We start from the raw sequence: 18874 nt of genomic DNA on the forward strand, positions 1-18874 counted from the left end.
GATTAGACCCCTAGCCTGGGAACATCCATATGCCGCAGGTGCAGCCCTAAAAAGACAGAGAAAAAAAATACCATGATAGAATGTAAACTGGTGCAACACCTACGGAGAACAGTATGGAAATTGCTAACAAAACTAAATATAGAACTACCAAATGATCCAGCAATCCCACTCCTGGGCATATATCCAGAGAAAACTGTAATTCAAAAAAATACATGTGCCCCAATGTTCACTTCAGTGTTATTTACAATAGTTAAGAGATGGAAGCAACCTAAATGTCCTCAAAAGAGGAATGGATAAAGAAGATATGGTACATATATACAATGGAGTATTATTCAGCTATAAAAAATGAAAAATGCCATCTGCAGCAACAACGATGGACCTAGAGATTATTATACTAAGTGAAGTCAGTAAAACACACAAAGACAAATACCATATGACATCACTAATATGTGGAATCTAATTTAAAATGATACAAAAGAACTTACTCACAAAGCAGAAATAGACTCAAAGATTTCAAAACCAATCTTATGGTTACCAAAGTGGAAATGTGGGGGGAGGAGGAGGATAAATTAGAAGGTTGAGATTAACATATATACACACTGCTATATATAAGATAGATAAGTAACAAGGACCTATTGTACTGCACAGGGAAATCTACTTAATATTGTGTAATAACCTACATGGGGAAAATAATCTGAAAAGGAATGGAGATTTGTACATGCAAAACTAATTCACTTTGATGTACACCTGAAACTAATGCAACATTTTATGTCAACTATACTCCAATAAAATTTAATTTTTAAAAAAATGCCAATTTACCCCCACATGAAAAAAAAATCATGATAGTGACTGCTTGTATTCAACCCAGTATCATTCCCCCTTTTTTGCTTACTAATAAAAATTATTTTTTGTGGAACAATAATGTACCTAATTAAAGACTACATTTCCTGGCCTTTCTGGCAGATAATCTTGACCATATGATGCAATTTCAGCCACAAAGACACTTTTTAAAAAGTGGAACTTTTTTTTTTTGCCATACTCATGGCATGTGGAATTTCCCAGGCCAGGGATCGAACCTGTGCCACAGGTGCAGCAATGCCAGATCCTTAACCCACTGCGCCAAAAGGGAACTTCCTAAAAAATGGAACTTAAAACTCCTTGGGGAGGGGTGTTCAGCAGGCCTATTCCTTTTTTCCCTTTGCTCTTCTCTTCTTCCTGACTGCAGCTCAAACCCTTCCACTGGAGGTAAAGCAGCCATCTTGTGACCAAGAATGCCTGAGAGATTCATAGGCAGACACTATTCCTAACTACATGCTCAAACCCATAAAGATTCATAAACAAGTACTCTCACACATGGCTGGTGGGAGTAGAAACTAGTAAAATCTTTCTGGAAAACAATTTGGCAATACATATCAAGAGCTTTTAAAACATTCATATTAACAAGCTGTATTGGCAAGAGTATAGGGAAATAGGCACTCTCATGCTTTGCTTGTGGAGCAATCTCTAACATGTAATTGTTAAGTAAGAAAAACAAAGCATGCTTCCAATTAAGAAAGAGAGGGAAAGAAAATATATACATGTATTTATTTGTATGTGCATATATACAAATATTTCATGCATATCCTTTTATCTATTTGTATATGCACATCTAAAAGGATATGCTTGAAGCCTGGTAACAGTGGATGACTCCGGGTGAGGAACTGGAAGGCTGTGGAACAGGGGTGGGAGGGAGACTTTTCACTGGATATCCTTATATACTTGGCCTTTCAAGAGTTTCATGGGAATCTATCCTAAGTTTATAAACAGAGATACAAATACTTACATATAAAAATGTTCACTCCTGCGGCTCGGATGCCCTGTTGCTGTGGCTGTGGCAGAGGCTGACAGCTGTAGCTCCAATTAGATCCCTAGCCTGGGAACCGCCATAAGTCATGGGTGTGGCCCTAAAAAGCAATTAATTAATTAAAGTGTTCACTGCAAATATTATCACTAATTGTAAAAACTTGGCAATAAGCTAAATGCCTCACATTAGAGAAGTTAGGTAAATCAGGTATATCCATGGAATGTTTTGTAGCCATTAAAATCGTATTTATAAAAATGGCATAGAGACATGCTTAAGATAGAATATTAATTTTAAAGGCCAGATATGTTTACTGGTTTTTAACTTTTGCAGTCAACTTCTAGTCAACATAGAGAATTAATCACAAGACAATGTTAACAACTTTGATCATGCAAAAGTACAGCTTATAGAAGGTTGGAGGAAGGAAGAAAGAATAGCAGCACTAATGTCCAATGTCTATATCTTAGGAAGTGGGTAATCAAGAGAAGAAGAAACAGAGGTTAAGTTGATAAATCAAGAAATGGTGCTATAAACCCTATTATCTAAAGTTTTGGAAGCAACTACCAGAACAATGAAAACTAAGTTTGCCTCTCAGGCATGGGATTGGAAGCAGAGAAAGCAGAGGCAGAAGACCATTGCATTTCATCCTAAACTCCTTTGCACTATTTTATTTGCTACCAGATATACACATTATTTTGATTAAAAGACATTTTTTTTGGCTGTGTCCATGGCATGAGGAAGTTCCCAGGCCAGGGATCAAACCCTCCCCACAGCAGTGACCCAAGTCACTGCAGTGACAACACTGGATCCTTAACCCACTGCACCACCAGGGAACTCCTAAAAGGTAAAAAAAATGTTAAAGTTGGCTATATGACTGTGATTTCTGCCATAAAAAGAAAAATGCATAGGAAAAAAAGACTAGGAGGAAACACATCAAAACATTAAGAGTGGTTGCTTCTGGGTGGAAGAATAATGCATGATATCTTCTTTACACTTTCCTCTATTTTCTGTATTTTTCCATATTTTCTATTATTAATCAGCCAGAATGTATAGAAGAAAATAAAATCAGAAAATAGGCCTGAAGAAAGAAAAAAATATTTACTTGATTGACTCACTAAGAGAACACTTCCAAGGACTGCCCTGTCATCACACTCCCCCAATCCCAAGCAAATACTAGAAAGGCCAAATAAGGCTGGATGTGGACAGTGGGCCTTTTAATTCCTGGGGAACCACAGTGGTACTGTGATGCCAGCACCCTCTGTGGCAGACTATTGCAGTAATGGCTCTCAATTTGCTCAAGTGTCCTTACATGCACAGGAGGATTTTGCAGTTCCCACTCTCAAGAGATAGAATCTATCTCGCCATTCCTGGAATTGGCTTGGCCATGTAACCTGCTTTGGTCAATGGGACAATATAAAATATGACATGCAGAGGCTTGAAAAGTGCTTGCACATTGAAGCTTGTCCTATCTTGCTGTTGGACACCCTTCTGCTACCTTGTGAAAATGCTTAGGCTGGTCTCCTGGTGGGTGAAAGACCATATATAAAAAGACCCAAGCCACCCCAAATTTAGTCCCAGACCCAAGGGAGACTTTCTTAGACCATCCAGCCCTAGGCAATCTGGTTCAGACTAGAATAACGACTCAACCAACTGAAAGAATCATGAGAAATGATCAACTGTTTTGTAAGGCACTAAGTTTGGGGTAGTTTGATAAGCAGCAAAAGCTAACTGACATACCCAGCCAGTGAGACAAATAAAATTCATTATCCTCTGAATTCTATATTCAACTCAATAATCATTCTTCCTTATTTCCTCAGAGATGGCATCTCAGCCAGTACAGGTGACAATCTAAGGAGTCTTAGGCTTTGTAGAGCTCAACAGTTGGCAGAATTTTCCTCCACTGACAACATGATTATTGCCAAAGGGCCTGGATGATGGTAGTAGAATGTTCTCAGGAGTCTTAGACTGCTTGTTGAAGTCTGCTCAAGGACTTTTCTTTTTATCTTAAGCCATATAATATCAAAAGCAACATACTCCATTATCTCTGGTTTTGCTGATCTGAGTGCATGAACTGTATCTTATTGACCATTTTTGCTCCAACACGTAACATGGTACCCGGCACACAGTAGGCACTCATCAAATGTTTGCTGAATAAACAAATGAATGACTGAATCATATCTTCCTATATTAAATATCCCACTTACCCCAGTCTATTTTTCCCCCAACCATCCCCACAGAGTTTAAGGACAGAATACTAGATCACCTTTAGGACTCCATGGAGCATCATCTGAATTCTTCTTTTTCTTGGGTCGAGATTTCAAAGCAGGATCATCGTCGTCTGACTCCAGAGAAGGGTAAACTGCAGTGAGAGGGAAAATCAGGATAAACTGAGATCTTATCCAGAAGGATTACAACAGAAATGATACCTACTGGGAGTTCCCTTCATGGCTCAGCAGTTAATGAACTTGACTAGGATCCATGAAGATGCCAGTTCAATCCCTGGCCTCGCTCAGTGGGTTAAGGACCTGGCATTCTGGCATTGCTGTGAGCTGTGGTGTAGGTTGCAGACATGGCTCAGATCCCACTTCGTTGTGGCTGTGGCACAGGCTGGCAGCTGTAGCTCCAATTGGACCCCTAGCCTGGGAACTTCCATATGCTGCAGGTACGGCCCTAAAAAGAAAAAAAAAAAGAAAAAAGAAATGATACCTACCTGAGCTCCTCTCCTTCCCCTACAACTGGACCCTTTCCTTAATCCATACTCTACTGCAGGAATTCCTGAATATGCCACATACTTTTCATGTCTTTCTACTTTTGCACCCTTGCTGCAGATGTCCCTCTCCAAGCATCACCTAACTCTGATTTCACTCACTCAATATCCATTTAGCAAGTAAATTCATGAGTTAATGACCCTACAAAATTCAGCTTTAGATTCACTTCCAAAAGAAGCCTTCCCTCTCCTCTTAATCTCATTCCGATGCCTCCTCAACTCTCCATAGTATCCTGTGCATACCTCTACTGGTATTGTTATAGAAATTAAGAGATAACTAGTAAATCTGTCACCCTCAATTTATTGTGAGGGCAAGGACATGTATTACTTGATTTTAAACTACGGAAGCCAAACACAATGCAGAGTAGGTGCTCAGGGTTTGCTGAATTAATAGAAAAAGAAATGGTACACATATTCACACAAAGGGAGCAAAAAAACCACTTAGGCTAAATGGAAACATTACTGGAATTGAATGATGTGAATGATAAAACACACATATACAAGTATCTCATCCTATACAAATACATACAAACATCCAGTTTTATCATATACTTGCAACATCTACATGATTTAATGGGAAGATCTAAAAAGGTCCTACTGATGAGGTCAAACCATGCTGCTGCTAAACCTAAAAGAGAAGCAAAGTGAGAGTAAAAATTTCCTCCTAATGACTACTTCCATCCTCCTTAAAGATCAGCTTCAAATTTATCTAGAATTTTACTTCATTAGAGAGATCCAATCTCTCACTGTAGGAAAATGAATGCTTTTTTTCAGGTCTTCCTCCTTGAACAAAGAAGTAAAAACTCTGCCTCCTGACTCATTAAAAAAATTTTTTATAAGAAGGGTCATTAATTGTTCCTAGAAAGAAATGACTACTGGAAGCAGAGTTCTTTAAAAAAGGTCCCTTCCCTACTACCCTAATGGCCGCCAATGTTATTTTGTTGAGTTTGAAAGGTTTTTCCACCTAAAGGGAAGAAAAAGTATGGTATAGTAGAAAGACCTTGAATCTCAGGATCAATTACTTTGAAATCCTGGACTGACCCACTAGCTTTGTAGCCTAGGAGAAATTCTGTAAGAAATTCTACCTTCTCTCATAAAATTGAAATAATAGAGGCTACTTCTTTGTAAAGTTCTAAGGATTGAGAGATAATATGTATAAAGTAACATACAAACATTATAAGTTTCATGTCTTATTGAAGATGGAATAAGATGTAGATAGTAATTAATTCTAGATATTTAAAGGAAATGCAAGTTAAATATGCATTACTAAAAATGTAAGAGTGAGAGGAGTAATGTCCCTCTGAAAAATGATGGAGTTGGGAGCTCCAAGGATCTGTCCCAACACTGAAACAGCAATTAAGCTGTCAAAAACTGTAAATCAACTTTTGGGGTCTCAAGAATCCAATTAAAAACTCAGAACAACTGCACCCATGGCATATGGAGGTTCCCAGGCTAGGGGTCTAATTGGAACTGTTGCTGTTGGTCTATGCCAGAGCCACAGCAACACCAGATCCGAGCTGCATTTGCCACCTACATCATAGCCACGGCAATGCCAGATCCTTAACCCACTGAGCAAGGCCAGGGATCGAACCCACAACCTCATGGTTCCTAGTTGGATTTGTTTCTGCTGCACCACGACAGGAACGCCTGATTTTTTTCTTTTGTCTACTCACAATCTGCTATTGAATCCCTCTAGTGAATCTTTTATTCAAGCCATTGTACTTTTCAGCTCCAAAATTTCAAAATTCCAAAGTTTGGTTTGGGTTTTTGTTTTGTTTTTTGTTTGTTTGCTTGTTTAGGGCCGCACCCATGGCATATGGAAATTCCTGGGCTAGGAGTCAAATCAGAGCTGCAGCTGCTGGCCTGTGCCACAGTCACAGCAACATGGGATCTGAGCAGCATCTGTGTCTTACATCACAGCTCATGGCAACACTGGATCCTTAACCCACTGAGCAAGGCCAGGGATCAAACCTACATCCTCATGGATACTAGTCAAGTTCATTACCCCTGAGCTGCGATGGGAACTCCCCATTTGGTTTCTTTTTATATTTTCTGTTTCCTTATTGATACTCTCTTTTTTATGGAGACATGGTCTCTTTTACAATATTTAAGTAAGACAGTTGGTTTAAAGTCTTTGTATAGTAAGTCAAATGTCTGGGCTTCCTCATGAACAATTTTTATCAATTTTTTTTCCCTGTAAATGTGGCATACTTTCCTGTTTCTTTGCACGCCTCATAATTTTTTGTTGTTGAAACCTAGACATTTTGAATATTATAATGTGATACCTCTGTAAGTCATATTTTCCTTCCTCTCCAGAGTTTGCTGTTTTTGCTTATTGTGAGCTACAGTTATCCATTTAATGACTTTCCAAATGATTTTTTTGCAAAGGCTGTATTCCTTGTTGTGTGTGGTCACTGAAGTGTCCATTTCATTGCCTCATTTCCTGAGAGATTTCCTGAGAGTTTTCCTTAAATGGCTTATTAAGCAGGCTTTTTCTTTGTTAAGCATTCCCTTTGTTGTTCTAAGTTTTTAATTGGATTCTTGAGACCCCAAAAGTTGATTTACAGTTTTTGACAGCTTAATTGCTGTTTCAGTGTTGGGACAGATCCTTGGAGCTCCCAACTCCATCATTTTTCAGAGGGACATTACTCCTCTCACTCTTACATTTTTAGTAATGCATATTTAACTTGCATTTCCTTTAAATATCTAGAATTAATTACTATCTACATCTTATTCCATCTTCAATAAGACATGAAACTTATAATGTTTGTATGTTACTTTATACATATTATCTCTCAATCCTTAGAACTTTACAAAGAAGTAGCCTCTATTATTTCAATTTTATGAGAGAAGGTAGAATTTCTTACAGAATTTCTCCTAGGCTACAAAGCTAGTGGGTCAGTCCAGGATTTCAAAGTAATTGATCCTGAGATTCAAGGTCTTTCTACCATACCATACTTTTTCTTCCCTTTAGGTGGAAAAACCTTTTTAAAAGACAAAAACAAACGACAAAAAAAAAAAAGAAAGAAAAAAATCATCAAACATGGAGAAAAAAATTATCCAATCTGATGAGCAGAAAGAATAAAGAAAAATGAACAGAGGCAAAGGAACCTTTGGGACACTATCAACCTTACCAACATATTCATATGGGAATGCCAGAAGGAGAGGAAAGTTAAAAAAAGGGCGGGGGGCAGAAAGGCTATATGAAGATACAATGGTACAATGGTCAAAAACTTTCCAAGTTTTATAGAATACATGAAAACATATATCTAAGAAACTCAACATATTCCAAATAACTCAGAGATCTATACTGAGACACATTATATTCAAATTTTCAACAGACAAAGACAAAAGGAAGAGAGGATCTTGAAAGCAGCAAGACAGAAACAACTTGTCATCTACAAAGGATCCACAATAAGATTAACAACCAACCATCATCAGAAACAATGGAGGCCAGAAGGCAGTGGGATTATATATTTAAAGTGTTAAAAGGAAAAAACTGTCAATCAAGAATATATCTGACAAAACTATTCTTCAAAAATGAAGGCAAATTAAGAGATTCTCAAGTAAACAAAGGCTGAGGTAGCTCATCATTAGTAAACTTGCCCTTTAAGAAAAGTTAAAGAGAGTTGTTGAGGCTGAAGTGAAAGGACATTAGAGCATATAAAAACACCAGTAAAAGCAACTACAGAGGTAAATATAAAAGTCAGGATTGTTGTATTTGTAGTTTCTAACTCCTCATTTTGTTTTCTATGTGATTTTAATTTACAATGCATAAAACAATCAATAACTATAAATCTGTATCTATAGGAACTCAATGTTTAAAGATGTAATCTATGATAAAGATCACACACATAGGGTGGGAGAGATGTATAGGAGCAGAGTCTTTGTATGATGTGGAAGACAGATGATATTTATTCAAAATAGACTTTATAAAGTTAGGATATAGAGCCCCTAGTGGCTCAGCGGGTTAAGGATCCAGTGTCGTCACTGCTGTGCTTCGGGTACCTGCTGTAGGGTGTGTTTGATCCCTGGTCTGGGAACTTCTGCATGCCATGGGCACAATTAATTAATTAATTAATTAAGCTAGGATGTTAACTGTAATCCCCAGAGTAGCCACTATAAAAAGTATAAAACATATGAAAAAGAAATAAGTGAGTCAATTTGATATGCTACCCCCTCCCAAATAAATTAAACAAAAGAAATCAGTAACTTAGGAACTGAGGAACAAAAAAGATAAGACATTGAAAACCAAATAACAAAATAGCATAAGTCCTTCCTTATCAGTAATCACCTTTAAATGTAAATGGATTAAATTCAACCTTCAAAAGCAAAGAAAGGTATACTGACTAAAAACATGATTCAGGAGTTCCCGTAGTGGCACAGTGGTTAACGAATCCGACTAGGAACCATGAGGTTGCGGGTTCGGTCCCTGGCCTTGCTCAGTGGGTTAATGATCCGGCGTTGCCGTGAGCTGTGGTGTAGGTTGCAGACGCGGCTCAGATCCTGCGTTGCTGTGGCTCTGGCGTAGGCCGGTGGCTACAGCTCTGATTTGACCCCTAGCCTGGGAACCTCCATATGCCGCGGGAGCGGCCCAAGAAATAGCAACAACAACAACAACAAAAGACAAAAGACAAAAAAAAAAAAAAAACATGATTCAACTGTATATTATGTATGAGAGACTCACATTAGGTCCAAAGAAACAACTACACTGAAAGTGAAAGCATGGGAAAAGACATCCATGCAAATAGTAACCAAAAAAAGAGAGCTAGGGCTATACTAGGCTATACTAATATCCGACAAAAGAGAATTTAATGGCAAAGTTGTTACAGGATGTAAAGAAGGGTATTACATAGTAATAAAAGGATAAAAGGGTCATTCAATCAGAACACATAAAGCAAATATTGATAGAACTGAAGGGAGAAACTGTTCTACAATAATAGAGACTTCAATATCTCACTTTCAATAGTGAATAAGACATCCACACAGAAGATCAATAAGGAAATGGAATACTTGAAGAACACATAAACCAACTAGACCTAATAAACATATATAGAAAACTTGAAAACTTCAGGAGTTCCCTGGTGGCTCAGTGGGTAATGGATCCAGCATTGTCACTGCTGTTCATTGCTGTGGCATGGGTCTGATCCCTGGCCTGGGAGCTTCTATATGCTCCAACCAAAACAAAAAAAAATAAAACAAACAAAAACTTTACCTGGAAAACAGCATAATACACATTTTTCTCAAGTACATGTGGAACATTCTCTAGGATAGACCATGCTTTAGCATACAAAACAAAGTCTCAAAAAATTTTAAGAGAATGAAATCATATAAAGTATCTTCTCCAAAAACAATGGAATAAAACTAGAAATCAGTAACAGAACTGGAAAATTCATAAATAGGTAGAAATGAAACAAAATATTCTGAAAATAATCAAACAGATCAGAGAATAAAATCAAGAATGTGATTAGAAAAACTTTGAAATGAATGAACACCAAAACAAAACATACCAAAGCTATGGGATGCAGCAAAAGCAGTGCTCAGAGAGGCATTTATACATGTAAATACATACCTTATAAAAAAAGAAGAAAGATTTCAAACCAGTAATCTAACTTTACACCTTAAGAAAACAGAAAAAGAACAAACCAAACCTGAAGCTAACAGAAGAAAGGAAATAACAAAGACTTAGGCAGAGATAAATGAAATAGAGAAAAGAAAGACAATAAATAAAATCAACAAAATCAAAATTTGGTTCTTTGAAAGAAGATCAAGAAAATAGCCAGGAATTCCCGTTGTGGCTCAGTGGTTAATGAACCTGACAAGTATCCATGAGGATGTGGGTTTGATCCCTGGCCTCCAACTGGCCCCCTAGCCTGGGAAACTCTATGTGCCATGGGTGAGGCCCTAAAAAGACAAAAAAAAGAAAGAAAGAAAAGAAAATAGTTAAATACTTAGCCAAACTAATAAAGAAGAAGAAAGAGAACATATAGACATCTAAAATGAAAAATGAAAGTGGGAACATTACTGCAGAATTTACAGAAATAAAATGAATTATAAGAAATGACTATGGGAGTTCCTGTCATGGCTCAGTGGTTAGCAAATCCAACTAGGAACCATGAAGTTGCGGGTTCGATCCCTGGCCTCGCTCAGTGGGTTATGGATCTGGTGTTGCCGTGAGATGTGGTTTAGGTGGCAGACGCAGCTCAGATCTGGCATTGCTGTGGCTGTGGTGCAGGCTGGTGGCTACAGCTCCAATTAGACCCCTAGCCTGGGAACCTCCATGTGTTGCGGGTACAGGCCTAGAGAAAAGACAAAAGCAAAAAACAAACAAACAAACAAAAAACCAACAAAGAATTGACTATGGAGAAATTCCTAGAAGCATATGAACTAAACTGACTGAAGAAGAAATGGAAAATCTCAACTAGTCTATAACACGTACAGAGATTGAAGTAGAAATCAAAAAGCATCCAACAAAGAAAAGTTCAGGACCAGATGGCTTCACTGGTGATTTCTACCAAAAAATAGAAAAACAGAGAAGAGAATACATGTTAATTATTTCTACAAGGCCCTAATACCAAAGCCAGAAAAAGATACTATAGGGAAAGGAAACCACAGACAATATGCTTTATGAATATTGACGTAAAAATCCTCAACGAAATACTAGCAAACCAAATTCAGCAGCTTATTAAAAGGATTATACACCATGACCAACAGGGATGTACCATGTACATAGATTAGAAGATTCAATATATCTAAGGTGACAATTCTCTTGCAGTCCTTGTGTAAAAAAGTTTGGTGGTTCCTCAAAGAATTAAACATAGAATTACCATATGACCCAGCAATTCTACTCCTAGGTATATGCCCAAGAAAAATGAAGAAAACATGTATACAAATGTCTACATCAGCATTATTCATAATAGCCAATAGGTGAAAATAACTCAAATGCCTATTAGTAGATGAATGGATAAACAAACTGTGGTATAGCCATACAATGTAATACTACTCAACTATAAAAAGAAACAAAATAACAATAGATCTTGTAACTTGGATAAACCTTAAAAATATTATGGTAAGTGAGAAAAGCCAGACACAAAAGGTCACATACTATATGATTACTTTTATATGACATATCCATAATAAACCCATATGAACAGAAAGCATATTGGTGGTTAGCAGGGGATGGGGGGGACATAGGTAACAATTATTAATGGATCCAGTATATTTTTCTGGGGCCATGAAAATGTCATAGAAACAGAGAGAGGTGGTGAAGTATACACTTTAAAATGTTTAATTACATGTAATATGAATTTCATCTCTGTAAAAATATAAAGATTACAATCCTCTCTGCATTGATTTATATATTTTAACTTAATTCCAATCAAAGTCCTAGCAGAAGTTTTGTGGATTCAGACAAACTGATTCTAAAATTTATATGGAGTAATGATAACTTGATCCCCTTGCTGTACAGTGGGGGAAAAAAAAAGAATGTGAAATGAGAAAAAAAAAAAACCTAAAAAAAAATAAAAATGAATGAAACAATTCAGAAATAGATCCACACAAATATGGCCAATTGATCTTTGACCAAAGTACAAATGCAAGTCAATAGAAAAATAGAAACAGTGAACTTCAACCTAAACATAATACTGTAAAAATTTAGTCAAAATGGATCATGCATAGAAATGTAAAACCTAAAACCTAAAACTGTAAAATTTTTAGGTGAAGAAAAGGAGGAAATTATGACCTGAGTTTACACAAAGAATTGTTACTTAGCAAATAATGCCATTTGCAGCAACATGGTTGGACCTAGAGATTATCATACTAAGTGAAGTCAAAGACAATTAATATATGAGATTCTAACATGTAGAATCTCATTAAAATGATATAAAAGAACTTATTCACAAAACAGAAACAACTCAAAGATTTCAAAACCAGACTTATGGTTACCAAAGGGTAACCTCCCACTGGTGGGAGGGATAAATTAGGAGGTTGTGATTAACATATACACACTACTATATATAAAATAGATAAATAACAAGGACCTACTAAATAGCACAGGGAAATCTACTCAATACTCTCATAACCTATATGAGAAAAGAATCTGAAAAAGAGACACATGTATATGCATAACTGATTCACGTCGCTGTATACCTGAAACACGACATTTTAAATCAACTATACTCCAATAAAATCTTTTTTAAAAGAGCTGTTAAGTAAGACAATAAAAGCATAAGCCATAAAAGATAAAACTGATAAATTGGACTTTCTAGAAAGTGAAAGTGTTTATGCTATGAAAAAAAATGTTAAGAGAATAAAAGATAAACTAAAGATTGGGAGAAAATATTTACAAATCACATATCTGACAAGAGACTTGAATTCAGACCATATAAAGAACTTTCAAAGTTCAATAGTTAAGGAACAACCCAATTTTTAAAAAGGTAGTAGTTGTCCAAACAATCTTTTTAAAGACATTTCAAAAAAGAGTATATTTGTATGAGTGGCAAATAAATGCACAAAAAGATGTTCAACATCATTAGCCATTAGATGAGCCACTAAATGAGTTATCACTATATATTTATTAGGATGGCTATTTTTTGTTTGTCTGTTTAGGGTCATACCCACAGCATATGGAAGTTCCCAGGCTAGGGGTCGAATTGGAGCTATAGCTGCCGGCCTACACCACAGCCACAGCAATGCCACATGTGCAACCTACACCACAGCTTACAGAAACTTTAACCCACAGAGCAGGTCCAGGGATCAAACCTGCATCCTCATGGATATCAGCTGGGTTCTTTACCACTGAGCCGTAACAGGAACTTCCAGGATGGCTATTTTCAGTATACCGACAATACGAAGTGCTTAATGAGTATGTGGAGCAACTGGAACTCTCACACATTGCTGATGGGAATATAAAATGGAACAATCACTCTGGAAAACAGTTTGGCAGTTCCAATACAGTTAAAGCATCCATTGCCCACACAGTTCAGGAATCCCATTCCTAGGTATTTACTCTAGAGAAATAAAAACTCATGTTCGCACAAAAGCCTGTTCACAGCAGTTCAATTTATAATCACCCAAAGCTTTAAACAATTGAAATATCCTTCAATGGGTAAATGGATAAAGAAACTGGTAGGTCCATACAATGGAATACTACTCTTCAATAAAAGGAACAAGGTATTGATATGCAACAACATGGATGAATCTTTTTTTTTTTTTTTTTTGTCTTTGTAGGACTGCACCTGTGGCATATGGAAGTTCCCAGACTAACTCTGAGTCAAATTGGAGCTATAGCTGCTGGCCTATGCTACAGCCACAGCAGCACCAGATCTGAGCCACATTTGTAACCTACACCATAGCTCACGGCAATGGCGGATCCTTAACCCACTGAGCAAGGCCAGGGATCGAACTCACGTCCTCATGGACACTAGTCAGGTTAGTGCCACAATGGGAACTCAATGGATGAATCTTAATGGCATTATTCTGAGTACAAGATGTCAGTCTCAAAATATTACATACTATATAATTCCATTTATATGATACTCTGGCAAAGGCAAAACCACAGTAATGGAGAATAATGACTGCCAGGAGTTAAGGGTGGAGGGAAGGTATGACTAGTAAGGAGTAACATATGGGACTTTCTGGGGTGGTTCTGTGTTCTAGTCATTGTGGTAGTGGTTACAAGAATCTAAGTGTGTATACAGCAACAAAGCCAGTTTTACCTAATGTTAATTTTAAAAATCCTTTTTCAAATGGGAAGACAAACTGAAAATAAATGAACATGGAGTTCCTGTTGTGGCTCAGTGGTTAACGAACCCGACTAGCATCCATGAGGACGTGGGTTCAGTCCCTGGCCTTGCTCAGTGGGTTAAGGATCCGGCACTGATGTGAGCCGTGGTGTAGGTCACAGATGCAGCTCGGATCCCGTGTTGCTGTGGCTGTGACATAGGCTGGTGGCTACAGCTCCGACTGGACCTTCACCCTAACCTCCACATGCTGCAATTGAGGCCCTAAAAAGACAAGAAAAGAAAAGAAATGAAGAAAGCTTTCAATTGGAGATGTTGTACAAAGAATATTAAGGAATAAAACCAAACCAGAAATTAATAGTTAATAAATAGCAAACACTAGAGATAATTAGTACATCATCAAATAAAAAACAGCTAGACAAACTACAGTTAAAGACCACAATCAAATACAGCTAATTCAACTCAAAATCAGTAATTCTATTAATGCTAAATCACCATTAGCAAATTAACAGAAAAACTATGTGCTTATATCAAAAGAAGCCAAAAAAATTTTTGATAAAACCTAATTCTACTCCTGATTTTATTTTATTTTATTTTTTTGTCTTTTTTGCTATTTCTTTGGGCCGCTCCCACGGCATATGGAGGTTCCCAGGCTAGGGGTCGAATCGGAGCTGTAGCCGCCAAGCCTACGCAGGGGCCACAGCAACGCCGGATCCGAGCCGCGTCTGCAACCTACACCACAGCTCACGGCAATGCCGGATCGTTAACCCACTGAGCAAGGGCAGGGACCGAACCCGCAACCTCGTGGTTCCTAGTCGGATTCATTAGCCACTGCGCCACGACGGGAACTCCCTACTCCTGATTTTAAAACCTCTCAAACTACAGAGACTCCCTTAAACTTCATGAGCACAGTCTATCACAGACCTACATATTAAGTGGACAAACACTATCACCATTAGCTTTAAAGTCAGAAACAACACAAGGATGCCCCCTAACACCATTACTACTCAGCAGTGTAATAAAACTAGAAAAATCTAGAGGTATGAGTGCCAGAAAGAGGATGTTGTAGGCTAACTGTATCCCCCTCAAAATTTGGATATTGATTTCCTAACCTCCAGTACTTCAAAATATGACTGTATTTGGAGAGCAAGCTTTTACAGAAGTAATTCAGTTAAAATAAGGCCACTGGGATGGGTCCTAATCCAACCTGACTGGTGTCTTTTTAAGAAAACATCAGAATATACAGGGGACACCAAGGCACACGTGCACAAAGGGATGACCAAGTGAAAAGGCAGCAAGAGGGAGGTCGTCTGCAAGGCAGGAGAGGCCTCAGGAGAAATCAATCCTGCTAGTACTTTGATCTTTGATTTTTAGCCTCCAGAACCATGAAAAAATTAATTTCTATTGTTTAAGCCAACCAGTCTATGGTATTTTGTTATGGCAGCTCCATCAAACTAAGATAGGGGACATAGATCATCTACCTCAAGGGTCCAAGACAATTAAGTGAAAAACTAACAGCTATTAGGAGGCAATTTTGGATTGTAAGGCAACCCAACACAGGACTAATATAGAAAAATTAATTATTTTCCTGCATACCAGCAACAGCCAATTGGAAAATATAATAGACAAAAAGATGTCATTTCAAACTACAAAGTAAAATACCTAGTAATAAACTGAAAAGATAAACTGAAGAAGAGATATACAAGAAAGCCTGAATAAATTGAGAGACCATGTTTGAAGACAGAAGGAAAAGATCATGACTGCTCAAAGGTAAATGGCAGAATGATAGCAATGTCATCTAGAAGTTGCAGTGGTTCAAAGGTAATTTTCCCTGGCACATTGTTTTTAACCAGTAAGTGGTGAGTTTTCTCACGTGTCAGAAAAAAAGCCTTATTTACATATGAAGACTGACATACAAAAGCTAAAAATCCTGCAATAGCGCCTCCTGTCAGCGGAAAGACAAACGGCTTTGTTTTCTACAAAATTAAGCTCTGGTGGGAAAGGAGGATGAAGTTGTGAAGACACTTCCCCCTGTGTAAAAAACAACAACAAAAGACTGGAGACGACTAGGCTCTGGATCAGATTTTAATTTGATGAAGCTGGTGTCTATCTTAAGCAAATGTCCTCAAAAACCTACATCTGGAAGGAGGAAGCCTGAGCCCAGGCAGAGTTTAAGGCTACAAAGGATCCAGTGACTACAACGCTAGGTGCAAATGCCAATGGGCTCTAACTCTGCAAGGATTATTATTAGGGCTATTGTTATCTGGGCCAGTGTTTTGGCTTCAAAGCTACACAGATTTTTGAGGGGTGTGCCCCTAATTTCTTTTTTTTTAAGCCTTATTATTTATACTGTGCACATTTTCAGCATGTTTTTCAAAAATGCTATATCAAAAGGCTCTGATAAAGGATGTCAGTCTCCATTAATCTATAAATGCCATGCAATCCTAGTAGGATTTTTTTTTTGTCTTTTTGTCTTCTCTAGGGCTGCTCCCGTGGCACATGGAGGTTCCCAGGCCAAGGGTCTAACTGGAGCTGTAGCTGCTGACCTATGCCAGACCCACAGCAACACGGGATCCGAGCTGCATCTGTGACCTACACCACAGCTCACCGCAACACTGGATCCTCAACCCACTGAGCAAGGCCAGGGATTGAACCCACAACTTCAAGGTTCCTAGTTGGATTCGTTAACCACTGAGCCACAACAGGAACTCCCCAGTAGGATTTTTCATGGAAAGTGACAAGTTGATTCTATAATCCATCTGGACTAGAAAAAGCACAATAATGGATTAGAAATTCTGGAAAAATAAGAAGTAGGTGGGTATACCGTTAAACTGCCATTCTAGTGTTGCTGGGCAAAGCAGGGAGAGGGAAACAGACAGAGGTTGAGTTTGAGGTTTTTTTCACAGGTAGGACTAATTAGACCAGGTCTAGATGTCTTGGTTATACATCAAAGTGATTGCCTGCTGAAGGTAGGATAGGTAGCCAGGGAAATCTGGCATGCCCTTAAGACCAATCACCACTCAATGCAGAGATGATGGGCTTGCTTGACATCTGTGTCCAAAACAAGTTCTACAAAGGGGACTTGCCCTACCAGACACAAGGCCTACAGTCACTAACCTACAAGGTACTGTCACAGGAATGGATAAATTAGTTTTATGGAACAGGATGATATTAATAGTATCTAACACACAGTACTTACTATGTGCTGGATGGACAATGTTCTAAGTGCTTTATGTATAATTCATTTAATCTTCACAACAAGCTATGAAGTACATACTATTATCACAGAGAGGTTAACTAGTTTGCCCAAGGTCATATAGCTACTAAGAAACAGTGCTGGGAATAGAGTAGAGAAACGAATCCACATATATACGGGAACTTACTTTAAGACAGAAGTGGAGTTTTGGATTAGGGAAGTAACTGATGAACTAGTCAATAAATGGTATCGGGGGAAATGACTATCCGTGAAGAAAAAAATAAAGTTAGATTCTTACCTACCACAATTCATAAAACTTAATTCCAGAAAAGAACTGAAATTTTAACTTGTATACAAGTTTTAGGTGAAAATAAAGTATTCTTACACAAAACATAAATTTAAAAAGTTGATAAAGATGACTAGGTTAAAATTAAAATCTTCTACACACTAAAATAAGCATTAAGTAGAATTAATACTTTTACTTAAAAGTAAAACTATTAAGTAAAATTAAATCAAGCAACAAACTAAAGAAAATATTTTTCACCATGATCACGTAGGATTTATTCTAGGGATGCAATGATTCTTCAATATCTGCAAATCTATCAATGTGATACACCACATTGACAAATTGAAGAATAAAAACCATGTGATCCTCTCAATAGATGCAGAAAAGGCTTTTGACAAAATTCAACACCCGTTTCTGATAAAAACTCTCCAGAAAGTGGGGGATAGAGGGAACCTACCTCAACATAATAAAAAACATATATGAAAAACCCATAGCTAACATCATTCTCACGCTGAAAAATTGAAAACATTCCTACTAAGATCAGGAACAAGACAAGGATGTCTACTTTCATCACTATTATTCAACATAGTTTTGGAAGTCCTAGCCACAGCAATCAGAGAAGAAAAAGAAATAAAAGGAATCCAAATTGGAAAAGAAGTAAAACTATCACTGTTTGCAGATGACATACTTAGAAAACCCTAAAGACAGCACCAGAAAACTGTTAGAACTCATCAATGAATTTGGCAAAGTTGCAGGCTACAAAACTAATACAGAGAAATCAACTGCAATTCTATATACTAATAATGAAAGATCAGAAAGAGAAATCAGAGAAACCATCCCATCTACAATCAAATGAAAAAGAATAAAATACCTAGGAATAGACCCACCTAAAGAGACAAAAGACTCTGAAAATTACAAAAAATTTTTTTCTTTTGTCATTTTTTTTTAGGGCCACACCTACAGCATATGGAGGTTCCCAGGCTAGGGGTCCAATCAGAGCTGTTGCTGCCAGCCTATGCCAGAGCCACAGCAATGACAGATTCGA

The 18874-nt window shown here is 37.5% G+C and overlaps 1 protein-coding gene across 5 annotated transcripts in view; it reads right to left on the minus strand.

Moving 5' to 3' along the window:
• Window positions 1–18874, minus strand: part of PHF8 (PHD finger protein 8) — a 113029-nt gene that overhangs the window by 18121 nt on the left and 76034 nt on the right. For all 5 annotated transcript variants that reach the window (XM_005673656.3, XM_013986163.2, XM_021080703.1 and 2 more), the window contains one exon: window positions 4104–4199. In XM_005673656.3, coding sequence (XP_005673713.2) covers window positions 4104–4199 — 96 coding nt within the window. The remainder of the gene's footprint in view (window positions 1–4103; window positions 4200–18874) is intronic.

The sequence above is a fragment of the Sus scrofa genome, chromosome X, assembly GCF_000003025.6.
Source record: "Sus scrofa isolate TJ Tabasco breed Duroc chromosome X, Sscrofa11.1, whole genome shotgun sequence".
Classification (NCBI taxonomy): domain Eukaryota; kingdom Metazoa; phylum Chordata; class Mammalia; order Artiodactyla; family Suidae; genus Sus; species Sus scrofa.